The 13,617-nt window shown below is 45.6% G+C and overlaps 1 protein-coding gene across 1 annotated transcript in view; it reads right to left on the bottom strand.

Moving 5' to 3' along the window:
• Positions 1 to 430: 430 nt before the first annotated feature.
• The window catches only part of IGSF5 (immunoglobulin superfamily member 5), a 37,628-nt gene continuing 24,441 nt past the window's right edge, over positions 431 to 13,617 (bottom strand). The window contains exons 5-8 of the mRNA XM_007111257.4: positions 13,475 to 13,499; positions 9,985 to 10,085; positions 8,722 to 8,795; positions 431 to 1,391 (exon numbers count right to left, since the gene is read on the bottom strand). Coding sequence (XP_007111319.1) covers positions 1,296 to 1,391; positions 8,722 to 8,795; positions 9,985 to 10,085; positions 13,475 to 13,499 — 296 coding nt within the window. The 3' untranslated portion in view covers positions 431 to 1,295. The remainder of the gene's footprint in view (positions 1,392 to 8,721; positions 8,796 to 9,984; positions 10,086 to 13,474; positions 13,500 to 13,617) is intronic.

Genomic DNA, 13,617 nt, shown 5'->3' with positions numbered 1-13,617 from the left:
ACTTTGTTATACAGCAGAAACTAACACACCATTGTAAAGCAATTATACTCCAATAAAGATGTAAAAAAAAAAAAAAGTCGAATTCCACTTCAGCAATAGCGTGGTTGGGCCTGGGGGCCCAGGGCAGTTGCTAATTACTGACCATCATAGCAATCTGTTCCAACCAGGGCAGAGCACAGCCAAATAATAGCCTCTACGTTAAATATGAAGTGATGGGGTGGACAGCGAAATACACTGAGAATCTCTACATGAAAAAAGAAAAAACAATTTTATAGCGGTCTCTGTTTTGTTTCTTGGAAAATTCTGGTTCCTAAGCTCTATGATTCTTTAAACTACCCCCTGAATAGTAAAGAGTTAAGAAAAGCAATACAAGTTTTTTTGTGTTTTCCCTTTTATTTATGAAAGAACATATTGCCCATTTCCAGTTTTTTCATGGCTGGAGTATGTCCCCCACAAAACATAATTCACATCTAACTCATCCGAGGACAAGAGAACAAGACTGATAAGGGAGCAGATAAAAATGAATGTCTTCATGTCAATATTCAATAATGAGATATTTCTCAAGGTACACATTAGCTTTAGAATTTAAAATTACTTATAACCTATAAGTTCTGATTTTCTGGGCAATTTTAATTTTAATTTTTTGCCACGCCACGCGGCTTGCAGGATCTTAGTTCCCCGACCAGGGATCGAACCCGGGCTATGGCAGTGAAAGTGCCAATTCCTAACCACTGGACCACCAGGGAGCTCCCCATTCTGGGCAATTTTAGATGTCTGATTGATCCTAATTTTTATCCTCTTTTTTTCACAGATAATATGCAATAATACCCACATAGTAAACATAAATAAATATCACTTCATAGGGTTTCAGATAATAAAAATTTCTTAAATGTCATGGTGGGATGTAGACTTATCTACCATTTGTTGGATTAGCAAGCAGGAGTGTTGAGTGATGAGAAGCATGATCATGATGAATTTGCAGCTTTTACTCAGTAACTATGGAATTCCCTGAAATCTCAAAACATTTTAAAAGTCAAATTCCACTTTAGAAGCTGGGAAAATGGATTCCTTCCCTCCGTATAAAATATCCATTCCGATGATGCCAACATCACTTCTTCCAGGTCATGTTGGCAAAGCTGGAGCCCAGCCATAGGATGATGGAGAACAATGGCGACACCATTGTGAGCAATGATGACATCATCAAGAGCAGGGATGACATCATCATGAGCACTGACAATATCATCGCAACGTAGGTCATCAGCCAAGTGCCACGTGGAGCCAAAGGGATGCCTGTACTATACCAAAGTCACATTCCTGACCTTCTTAGGACTGGCCACGTTAAAGGAAACCTGTGGGCGACTTGCTGGGCCCAACTGGTGCTGATCAAATCCCTGGAGACAGAGAGAAAAGGGTAGATTGAGTTGGTTGAGATCACCATAATGGCACACTTGAGAAGGAAGCTCAACTCGTCAGCTAAGATAAAACGAGGGTGCAGAGGGGAACACAAATGTTAACACAGGTCCTTCCTCTATGATTTTCAATAACACACACTGCAGATGTTTCCCAAGTTCAGGGCCTAAAGAGCGATCCAATTCAAAGAATCCAGTGTTTTTATGAAGGCAAATTGCCATAAAGATTCACTGTTTTGTTTTTCAATATTCCTATGGAAACTCTCACCATTGTGTGAAAATGTAAAATATTTCTAACCTTCTTTAAATAACACACATTCTTTCTAGAGGAAAGGAGCAAAACTGAAGAACTGACTCCATGTCGATCACCCACCTGTCTCCTCGGACAGTGTTGCTGGCTCTTACATTCTGAAATGTACTACCAAGGAGACTACTCACTCCTCTGAGGGGCAATGCCTGTGGAAGAGTGTTGCCCTATTAAAATACACGCAGTGGACTTCCCTGGTGGCACAGTGGTTAAGAATCCGCCTGCCAGTGCAGGGGACACAGGTTTGAGCCCTGGTCCGGGAAGATCCCACATGCCCCGGAGCAACTAAGCCCGTGTGCCACAACTACTGAGCCCATGTGCCACAACTATTGAATCCTGTGCACCTAGAGCCCGTGCTCCACAACAAGAGAAGCCACTGCAGTGAGAAGCCCACGCACCACAACAAAGGGTAGCCCCTGCTCGCCGCAACTAGAGAAAGCCTGTGTGCTGGTGGCACAGTGGTTAAGAATCCGCCTGCCAGTGCAGGGGACACAGGTTTGAGCCCTGGTCCGGGAAGATCCCACATGCCCCGGAGCAACTAAGCCCGTGCGCCACAACTACTGAGCCCATGTGCCACAACTATTGAATCCTGTGCACCTAGAGCCCGTGCTCCACAACAAGAGAAGCCACTGCAGTGAGAAGCCCACGCACCACAACAAAGGGTAGCCCCTGCTCGCCGCAACTAGAGAAAGCCTGTGTGCAGCAAGGAAGACCCAATGCAGCCAAAACGAAATTAATTAATTCATTAAAAGTCACCTGTCCTTTACATTAAAAATAAATAAATACATACATAAAACAAAATACAATACATGCAGCGTATTTTCCTGCCACCCTGAGGACGCTGACTCAGACTCCAGGGAACCCGAGCTGCATCTAACATCTTAAATAATGTAACTGGGCACCGTAAATAATTTACATCACATGGAACGTCAGCAAGTCCGGGGGGGTGGAATCATGCTGACTCGTGGTTTTCATTCACTGACTCCCCATCACACAAGGATACAGCCCCACAGGTCTGATGGGGCTACATCGCACCGTAAAGACGGCGCTTCCGCTGTGATGACGCCTGGGATTTTCGCTGTCGTTTGCCTTTTGTCCCCATGACATGGTTGCATAAACCATTGTTGTTTTCTAAGTTTATCAAGAGTTTATTTCCGTTGACCTCCATGGGGAAAAGATTAGCAGGGAAGACATCGTCCAGGTTTCCAGTTGTCATAAGCTCACCCCCCAAAACTGAAAGAGTCAGGAGGAAAGACACAGAATTGCCCGAGATAACCAGAAAAATGGACTGACGGCGAGTCAAGGGGAGGAGAAGGTGGATCGTTCGATTGAAATAGTCATCATGACGCAAAATATCTGCAAACCCTGCGACTTCCTATCAGAATAAAAGGCGCTTCCCTTTCCCATTAACTGTAATTTTCAGAAAGAATTTCTGATTTTATTTATTAGTTTTGCGCCAGTGTGTTTTGCGGTCAGTTCCCCTGCGTTATCTGTACTTCCCCAACAGAAATTCTTGTCTGGAAAATAATGTCAGTGTCATATATCCTATAACTGGAGATGCAGCCAGGATAGAAATAATCAGTGTAGATAAGTGTCATGTTTTGGTTTATGTCAGTTTGGAAAATGAGTCTCTTTTTGTACCTTCTGAGCCTTCTTAAAATTTAGTGCATGATCTGGGGTCTCTACAGCCCAAAATCCTCTTTCTATGATTCATATATATTGAATGCGACGCGCCTTAGACCCACCTAAAACATGGGAGATTTAAAAAGTGTTCCTCAGCTATGGTGCCATGTGGTTATGGAATATTCTGGTGCCGAGACGCTTCCATTTGACCCTCATCACAGCCCCACCACAAGCATCTCGGATCCTCCATGCTCTGTGGCAAGCTCCATGCAGCGGGGCTGTGAACACAGATCATTCCAAATGCACAGATGTAAGCAAACCCCCAAAACTCAGAATTACTTGCAATACGTGTCTGCTTTCACGCTGAGCCACAAAACAATTTCCTTAAAGCAGATTGCCTGCGGAACAAGGTAAAAATGCCCTTTCTTCGGTCGTATCTTCCAGAGATTCTGATCCGGAAAGTCTGGAAGAGACTCAGGAGTGTGCATTTTAACAAGCCCGCCCCCTGCCCCCAAAGAGCTTCTCTGTACTGAGGACCACGGCTCAATCAGCAGGTACCCAGATAAGTGTGTCTCTAGGTGCTGGCTGCACCTCCACGCTCGGTGAGCATTCTTTGGGACCCAGGATAGAGGAAACACTTCCCCCGTTTCTGCCCGTTGGTGATAGGAACGAGGCTTCTCCATCTCAGCCTCTGGTAAAGAGCCCCAAGCTCACGGGGCACCCTGGCAAGGCAGCGGGCTGAGAGGTAAGGATGAGCATGGGGGGTGCTCCAGGCGGCTAGCGGGGGCGTCTTCCCACGGTTTACAAGCCAGCAACTCCCAATGGACCTGGCCTACAGCAGCCATGGCCCCCTGTGACCTCTGACCACAGTGGCTCCATAGAAGGCCAGCCACTGTTTTTCTGGCGTTCCGGACCTTAACGGGAAGGATGTCGGAGGAGCGAGGGTCATGGGGGGCTGGTGTCGTGGCGGACAGGGTTTCACCCCTTCCTAAAGCATTAAGAATCCAGGCTCCTGTTCTAGTAACTGTTGAGCGTAGGATGTAATTTAAATCATACTTGGCAATGCATGACGAAGACGCAGCGCGTAGAGGCTCTCTGCAGCCTGCGGATGTAGACACAGCTGGTGGAACTCTGGGTGGGAGTGACCCCGAAAACCACCCGCTCCTCAACACCTGTGCTCAGCTCTGAGTGGACGTGGCCACAGACTCCAGGGCCTTCTCTCCTTGTAAGGGGGGTCCACACGATGCCAGCAAGGGTACACGCACCATCAACCCCGGGGCGGGGTGGAGGGGGGGGCGGTCCAGTACAGCCCCTGCCCGGTGTGCTTACCATGAATGCCTTGGGGCTCTGAGCAAATCATAAGTACTGGATGGGGTGAAACGACAAAGTAGGCAAGTCCAACTTTGGCAAAGTCGCACTCTCCCCTCCTGCAAGCCCCACCGCCATCTTACTATAAGGCAGCCAATAACCCTTCAATCTAGCCACGTGTCAGAGCCCCCTCAGCTGGCTCTAAAACGCAGAGATGCCCAGGCTGCCTCCCCAGCTCTGCTGAGACAGGAAGTCTGCAGGTGGGGGCCTAGAGCCTGGGCATCCGAAAGGCCACAGCAATGAGTCCCCTAAGCACCCCAGGCCCTTCGGGTTTCCCCTTTCTTGGATCACGCCTGAACAAGAGAGCCTTGAAGAAAACCCAGAGTGACCAAGGTTACAAAGGAGCAAAATGGCAGTTTGACCTGGAATCATGTATCTTTCTTCAGGGATCCAAAACAAAATGCTGCATACTCGTATGTTTGTCAAATAACATTTTTTGTCATGATTTCACTGTGATGATCAGTCTGGTGTCGCCCTGTTGGTGACAGCACAATGCTGGGCGTTGAGAACATTCTCCACTGGAAGGAATTACTGTGTAAGGAACGCCCAGAATGCTGTGCCAGACTGTGTGTAGTCAATGGCCGTCCACTACGTAAGACCTCCTGAGAGGCAGAGGGCAAATAAGACACCAGCCAAGCAGAAGAGAAGGCAGCGTGGAGAGAACACGCACGTGTGGACTTGTGAGGTGTGGTACTTGCCAAAGCCAAGATGGCCGTGCTCTGAGTGAGACCGGTTGACCCAGAGCAGGAGCCTTAGCTGCTGTCATGCACCCACAGGACTTGCATCTGACCCAACCAGCTCCACGGTGATGGAGCCCGGGCTGTGCTTTTGCTGCAGGCTGACTCACAGCTTGAGATCTCTCGGTTTAACTGACGGGTTTTTCGGGACCTGAGCCTAGCGCAGATTTTCTGCAAAACTGTGTCATCTGTAGTCAACCACCCTGAAGTCTAACAAGCCAGCTTCTCGGGCAGGAGTCTCACTGGGCACCTGCTCTGGGCCCCTGAGGCCCACGTGGGTGGCCACACCCCACAGCAGCAAGGATGGCAAAGTGGACAAAATTGAGTCACACAGAGACAAGCGGAGAGGAAGGCAGGGTGAAAGGACAAAGGACGGGGCTCTGAATAGCTCTCAGCTGCCTGTCCTGGGCCCTCCAGGGAGCAAAGCTCATTGCACATGCAGAAAGTTTATGAGGAAAGAAAGCACAGATTGCACTGTCCTTGCTCCGTGGCCTAAGGAGTTCTGAGGAAAGTCCGCATGAGCCTGCACAGCTGGGGACGTGGCCACACAGACCAGGCGGGGCTGCAGGCCTGGCCTTGGCAAGTCCTAAAGGAACCTCTGGCTAAGGGTCGCCTGGACCTGCTTCTACAAGCTATGGCTTGACCACCCGGTGGCTCTTCCGTGGCCAGATGATCACATGCCGGACTATGTCCTCTTTGGAATAAGGACACAGAAGGGACCTACTGAAGGCCCAGCCCTTTCCTCTACTGACCATCTTGTTCCCTCCCTCCTTTTTTTTTTAATTGAAGTACAATTGATTTACAATGTCGTGTTAGTTTCAGGTGTACAGCAACGTGATTCCGTTACATATATTGGGTTGGCCAAAAAGTTCGTTCGGTTTTTTCCATAAGATGTTACAGAAAACCCGAATGAACTTTTTGGCCAATCCCAATGTGTACATATTCAGATTCTTTTCCCTCATAGGTTATTACAAAATATTGAGTAGAGTTCCCTGTGCTATACAATAGGACCTTGTTGTTTATCTATTTTATATATAGTAGAGCATACCTGTTAATCCAAAACTCCTAATTTATCTCTCCTCCCCCTTTCCCCTTTGGGAACCATAATTTTGTTTTCTATGTCTGTGGGTCTATTTCTGTTTTGTAAAGAAGTTCACTTGTATCATTTTTTTAGATTCCACACAGAAGTGATATCATATGATATTAGTCTGCTCTCTCCCTCCTTTAAGTGCCTCACGGGAAGCATAGCTCACAGTACATCTCACGTTCAGGTTCTTCAAACGGGCATCCAGGACACAGTGCCTGGGCCCACACCGGCAAGGCACCCTTTGCTTAATGACCAAAGGCGGGCCTCTTCATAAATGTGCTTGTCCAAGTTCCCTCGCTTAGAAAAATCCAGCTATTTAAAAACCCTTTGTAAGTTTCTAGCTCAGGCAAAAACAGTTCATCTTCCTTTCATCCTCTTTGTTTCTTAAGGACCCTGGTGCTCTGGCCAAGATGCCCTGCTTCCCTAGTAGCCTTACAAATACTTCAAGAAACACAGATATGTGCGTTACCAGCCCCCAGGGCCCAGCACCTCAATGGCCACTGTTCTTTTTCCACCAATAGATTATTTAACCGGTTACATGTTTAAGTAGCAGAAACTTCTTACATTTCTCTCCCTGTATATTTTCAAAACAACACTTCAAGCTTAAGAGCATCCATTCAGAGCTCCAAATGTCATCCTCCATTCCTGTATCCAAATGCATCTAGACTTCCCCTTTCTTCCTCATTTATATCGAGGGGAATCAACTGACATGACCCTCTTCTGTATCTCCTCCCCACCTGCCCCATCCTCCACTGCAGACCTGAGCACTGTGGCTTGTCAGGTGGGAAGATACACAACAGAAAAAAGGTAACCACAGAAAGGCCACGGAAGTAAAGATTGGCTCAAGTGTGTTCTTAGGGTGACCATGCTTGGCGCTGGGGGAGAGAGAGCCACTTCATCAGACCGCATTCCCCACTCAGGTCCAGTCGTGGGGTCTTGACAGGAAACGTCCTTCACAGCCCGGCGATTACTCCCTTTCACCCACCATCTCTTCGTCAGGGGACCAGCCCTTCGAAGGAGAAACAGCTGCATCTCTACAGCCAAAAGATATATGTGCCCAAGAGAGCAGCCTGGATGGCAAGAATTTTACGTCTCTATTTTCCTGCCAGCCAGCCTGAGGAAGTAGCTTGAACTCATACCGGGGGCTCACAATTTGTCACGTAGGCTCATCTGCTTTTGTGAAGACCCCTCCTAAGTCTTCCCGCCTGGCTACCTTGGTTGCCACTAATAGCATCATTTCGTTCCTCCCGATACATGGCTGAGCATCAGTCGAAGCTCCCCTTCCCCCCAAAGGCCTGGGAGGCACACATCACTGGCCAGCTGTATGTATGGAGCTGAATCCCGACTGCAGGAAGGAATATTACAGCCTGGAGCCGCCTGGAAACTCAAGTGAACATCTACGCCAGGAAGGAAAGACGGGGCTCCGAAGGCACATGCTCAGCAGTAGCTCCTCAGGCCAGTAGCAACTCCAAGGCAGAACAAAGCCAAGGCCACCTGACCCAGCGAGCTGCCGGAAACCCAATCGGTGAGTCCGGCTTTCCCAAAAGCTAAATGGGGAAAACACCCACTGGGGACATTAGGGCAGAATCGCATCCAAGAACTTCTCTTTTGAAGATGCACAGGCCAGAAAATGGTCCTGGTTATATACACATTTGTTTAATATGATTTTTGGATATAAAGAATCATATTTTCTGCATATGAACTCTAATTCATTCATGAGTGACAACCAATGCTAACTCAGTGTTGGAAAATGAACGTACAGTGTCCTCATGGTTCCTAATGGATGGTTTTCTTTATGTTTAATGTCCCTCGTAAGGGAGGTGCCCATCAAAAGTTGCCTAGCAACCAGGAACACCTGCCATCGTGCCTCTGCCTGGAGCCCCAGACTCACACATCCATCTGCACGCCCCACACCTCTGTGTGGACGTCTAACGGACACCTCAAGATTACCAGCCCCCAATTAAACTTCTGGTCTTTCCCCACAAAACCCACTACAAAGAGATACTACATGTTCCAGCCCCATTCCTCCATGCTGTCCCGTTGACTTGGAGGTGAGCAAAGGCCACGTTTGTCCATCATGAATGTAATGTAATCACCTACCATGGGGGAAGGGTTTTTAAGTAGCAAAAAAAAAGCCCAAACTTAAAAAAGTTTTTAAGTAGCAGAAAGGGAGAAGAAGGTCTGAATCACCTGATGCAGTTGCCTACTGCCACGTTGTTCTGGAACACTGAATTCAGAGGACTTTGCAGGGAGAGAAGCAGTCTCTGCAACAGAAAAATGACTTCGGAGTCACAAGTGACCAAAACCACACTACCTATTCTAACAATTCCGATCCATAAAGAAATACCTTTGCTTTTAAGTAGTACCCCTGGCATCAATAATCTGTAACCACAAACGGTTTTTTTTTTAAGTTTACTTGAGGTTACATATTTTTAGAACTTTATCTTTCTAATGAAATTAAAAACATAGCAAAAGGGCTCAAAATCGATTCCTTTGTTGACACGTTAGTCTCATCCAGAGACAAAATGAATCCATAGTTTTAACAGCTCATTGAGGGAAATAAACACAGGGGAAAAAAAAGGAGCCAGAGAGGTTCAGTTTGGGCCATGATTTTGGTCAAGCTACTTGATTAATCATATAAAATATTAATGAATAAATATTCTATCACAGGAAATTCTGCAAGAGGCTTTGATCAGATTATCAAAGGAAACTGTCTATGCTTTGTGGAATTCTTTTAAATCTGAAGCATACAATTTGGAATGTACAGAGGAGACAGCCACGGAAAAATGGAAATTATGGGGTTGCCAAGAATAGAGCCCCAATCTCAGTGAACGAAAGCTTTCTAGCCTCTGGGCAAGAATCAATTAACCAAAACTCTATCTCTGGAATTTGTTTTGCTGGCAACTTGTGAAGGCCAGTCTCCCTCCCCAACCGCTAAGGGGTAATTTGTACCATCTCTCTTTCTCTCAACTGCTTTCAAAAGGATCTTGGTTCAAATACTACCCTTGCCCCTCACTAGTGACAGTGGTTTCAGAGACACCCCGCCGTTATGACTGTCAGATTGAAGAGGAAAAGATTTCTTGCTGAATTTCAGATTTAATTGACGTTTTGGGGCAGTTACCCTCAATGTATTCAAATGCCTCTTCACACACTTTAAGGGAGAAGCATTTTTTAAAAAAGAGAGAAAACACTGAGAAAAAATTATTTTTAAAAAACTCTTAGATTTCCACCTCGATTTCTTTTAAACTTTAGACAAATAGGTGGGTTTTGACTGTTATCTTCTCCTAGAATATTTCTAGTTCTGGAATGTCTCTTTCTTCTAAAAATTACTGCCCAAATAATGACCGCCAACCACTAAGGCAGCCGCCTTCAGGAGCCGGTGTTTGATGGGCCAGCCTCTCTCCCGACACTTCCCCTTCCAGACCTTTCTGCTGCACCCGCCTGGCCACTCACTTGTGGTCCTCGGCTCATCTGAACTGTAGCCATAGTTTTCATTTCCGCTTTTTAACTTTGTCCCAGAAGTGTCTTTGTTTGTCTTCATATTTGCAGATTTCCTAGAATTAGACCATTTGAAAAAGCCAAATGTTAATCAGCAATGGATGCTCGGGTCTCACTACTCCGCCCAGAGAACTCACACACGATGAACTCACCACGAGGCCGAAGCTCGGGCGCTGGCCTCTGGAGGGTGGCTAGCAACGGGATGTACCCTCACGGCCACCAGCACGGCTGTGTAGATGGCCTGTGTCTCGCACACTCCCCTTATGGGGAGAGATGGAACTTTATCATGATGGGTCCATAGACTCCAGTCCCCGGGTGGTTGGTACTCAATTCTCAGACACCAGGGACCAAATAAAGCAGGGCTGGCCAGCTATGACCCACAGGCCATATCCAGTTCCCTGTCTGTTTTTTTAAATAAAGTTTTACTGGAACCCGTCTGCTTCCATATTGTCTATGGCTGCTTTCCTGTTACAGCAGCAGAGTTGAGTAGCTGTGACAGAGAGCACATGGCCCACAAAACCCCAAAGTTTTACCATCTGGCCCTTGATAGAAGAAGTATGCCAGCCTCTGAAATAAAGCAAAAATTGGTGCAGCTTCCCAGGGGAAAGAATTTTGGCAATGGATACCCAAAGAGTTTTAAATATTTATGCTTAACCACTAAGAATTGATTATAATAAGCAAGGGAAATACGCAAGGGTATGTGCAAAGATTTATCTGAAAGAATGTTCATTCATGAGCTATTTATACTAGCAAAAGTGCAAACACAGGTGCCCGGCCATAGGTAGGGAACTAGTAAAATAAATGACAATGCATCTCTAAAATGGAATCCCATGCCACCTGTAAAAATTATTACAGGTGAGAACTCTCATACACTGCTGGTAGAAGTGTAAACTGCTACACCTACTTTGAAAATTGTATGGTAACATCATCTAAAGCGGAACATATACCTGCCCTGTGACCCAGCTTGCGCTAATAGATGATACCCAACAGAATACAAAACAGGAATGAGGACTGGTGTACACGTCACCAAAAGACACACACAAGGTCGCTTAGCGCAATAATGTTTGTCACGGTCCCAAACGCCCTTTCAGTGTAAAATGGAAAAATCGGGCTTCCCTGGTGGCGCAGCGGTTGAGAGTCCGCCTGCCGATGCAGGGGACGTGGGTTCGTGCCCCGGTCTGGGAAGATCCCACATGCCGCGGAGCGGCTGGGCCCGTGAGCCGTGGCCGCTGAGCCTGCGCGTCCGGAGCCTGTGCTCCACGACGGGAGAGGCCGCAACAGTGAGAGGCCCGCGTAACCCAAAAAAAAAAAAAAAAATGGAAAAATCAACTGCCTATATGCCCCTTACTTGGTATTACATAGTAATAAACCACTGACATCTACATTCAATAATATGATCGATCTCACAGCCTGAAGTTCAAGAAGGCAGACATATCACATGACTTCATTCATATCAAGTTTATACAACTCTAACTTCTGGGGATGTAGGGATAGATGTCAGAAGACATGACCTTTGAGGAAGAGGCAGCAGATGATTTCATGGAGGCCTGAGTAGGGGTTGGGGTCCTGGGGGTGTCCTAGTTCTGCATCAGCAGTCCAGGTCCAGGTGCATATGCCTTATGAAAATCAATCAAGCTATGTACTCACGATTTGTGTACTTTTCTAGAGTTATATTTTAATTAAAAACTTTATTAGGCAAATGAAACAAAAACATTGTAGGCAAGTATTTGTCAACAGAAATAATCTTCGGAATAGTGTCAAGTGAGGAGAAAAAGATATTAAATGATGTTTATTATGATCCAAATTTCACAAAACATATACGTGTGTGTATCTTGGTGAACACACATGTGTGTAAATATATGCGTACTTAGGTAACAGTTACTTCTGGGCAATAGAATTAGGGGTGATTTTAAAACAATTGCTTATAAACTATCTTTACTTAAAATTTTTTTTCTAAAATAAGCATGCATTGATCCTATAGGAAAATATATATACGAAATATATATATATATATATATATATATGCCCAATTTTTCTTCCCTGGGCCCAATGCACTTGGATCTAAGGGTGAGAGCTGCACAAGGACAAGAGCTCAGGCCCTGAGCAAGGTCAGCTGGTTCACATTCAGACCCTTCCTTTCTCTGGACAGGAGATACTGAGCACATTACTTAACCTCCCTATACCCCTCAGCTTCTTCATCTACAAAACGGAAAAATAGTCTCATAAAATCATTGGGAGAATTAAGGAAGATAACCTCCACCAAATGTAAAATAGCCTGACACGCATGCTAGGCACTCATGCTAGCTCTTACTGTCACTACTTCTGTCATGATTATTATTGCCATTGTTATTGCTGTTCTCTACCCACTGCCTTGAATAGCTGTTGATCACTGTACTACGTTTTGAAATCACCTAAGATCCCAGAGAATAGAATTGACATTACACAGTCGATAATGACGAACAGAAGAATTCAGACCGTCACCCTGCTGGTGATAGCAATTGAGAGAAATTCCAGTATAATTACAGAGGTCAGTTTTCCTTCCTCTCCTCTTGCCCCAAGTCAGGCCCCAAAGGAGGTGTATTTTCAGACTGCTGCTTTGTGGCATCCTCAGAGAAAGCGAACCACATTATCACCAGGGAGTGACTGGGGTCGAGGGAAGACGGATGGTATCTGTGACATGATGATTACATACATCGTCCTTCACCACGTGTAGCCGGAAGATATTTTAAATCACAGCATTTCACATATTAAAATTATCTAATAAAATACTGAAAAGTAGACGGGGTTTTAACACCCCCAACAAAATCACCACTGTCTAAAAATCCTTCCCCTGAGTGTATTTATAATTATGTAAATATTGCAGACATGGAAACTGGTTTTAGTAAGTGCTTGACATAGTTACCTTAAAAGTGCTTGCAGTTACTTCTGGACAGCCGTGAGACTGGCAGGAATTTCTCTGTCCCTCCGCCCTGAACAGTGAGCTGTGCACACTCCTAATCTGTCTGCCTGGTCAGTTTCATTGCCTTAGCCACCCAGCTGGTCTCACTGTCTCTACCACCTCAGAAATTCCAGCAGGACCTCTGCCTGGTTCTTTGACATCCTTGAAATGGTCCTCACATCTCTAGCCTTGACTCAAAGCAGGAGGGCCAACAGTCACAGTACAGAGTGTCCTCTTGTGGAAAGAGCTGCGAATGCCAGACACCAACTAAAATTCCACTCCACTTTCCTAAGTGAGCAAGTCAAACTTAGGCAGTAGGAACCCACCTATTTTATTCTGCAATTAATGTTGCCCTATGAGTTTGTGATTGGCATACGTGTTCTTCAGAGTTGTCCATTTTTAGTACCTAATTTTGAGTAACATAATCCTAAAATCCCACAGCTCTGTGTGTCTGTTGGTTTTCACTTGTTTTTTATTTTCAGAAAATTGATGTGATCTCAAACTTACCTTATTTCACTTTGATAGCTAGATTCTGAAGAAAAAAAAAAAGGAAGAAAATCACATTAGCAAAATCAGGATAGTTATTCTGAAAATAAAATCTCATCAATTTTTATAGGTCCCCTGATTTTAAATACTCACATTACTGAGTG

Source organism: Physeter macrocephalus, chromosome 8 (assembly GCF_002837175.3).
Source record: "Physeter macrocephalus isolate SW-GA chromosome 8, ASM283717v5, whole genome shotgun sequence".
NCBI lineage: Eukaryota > Metazoa > Chordata > Mammalia > Artiodactyla > Physeteridae > Physeter > Physeter macrocephalus.
This window is presented reverse-complemented; position numbering and strand designations above follow the sequence as displayed.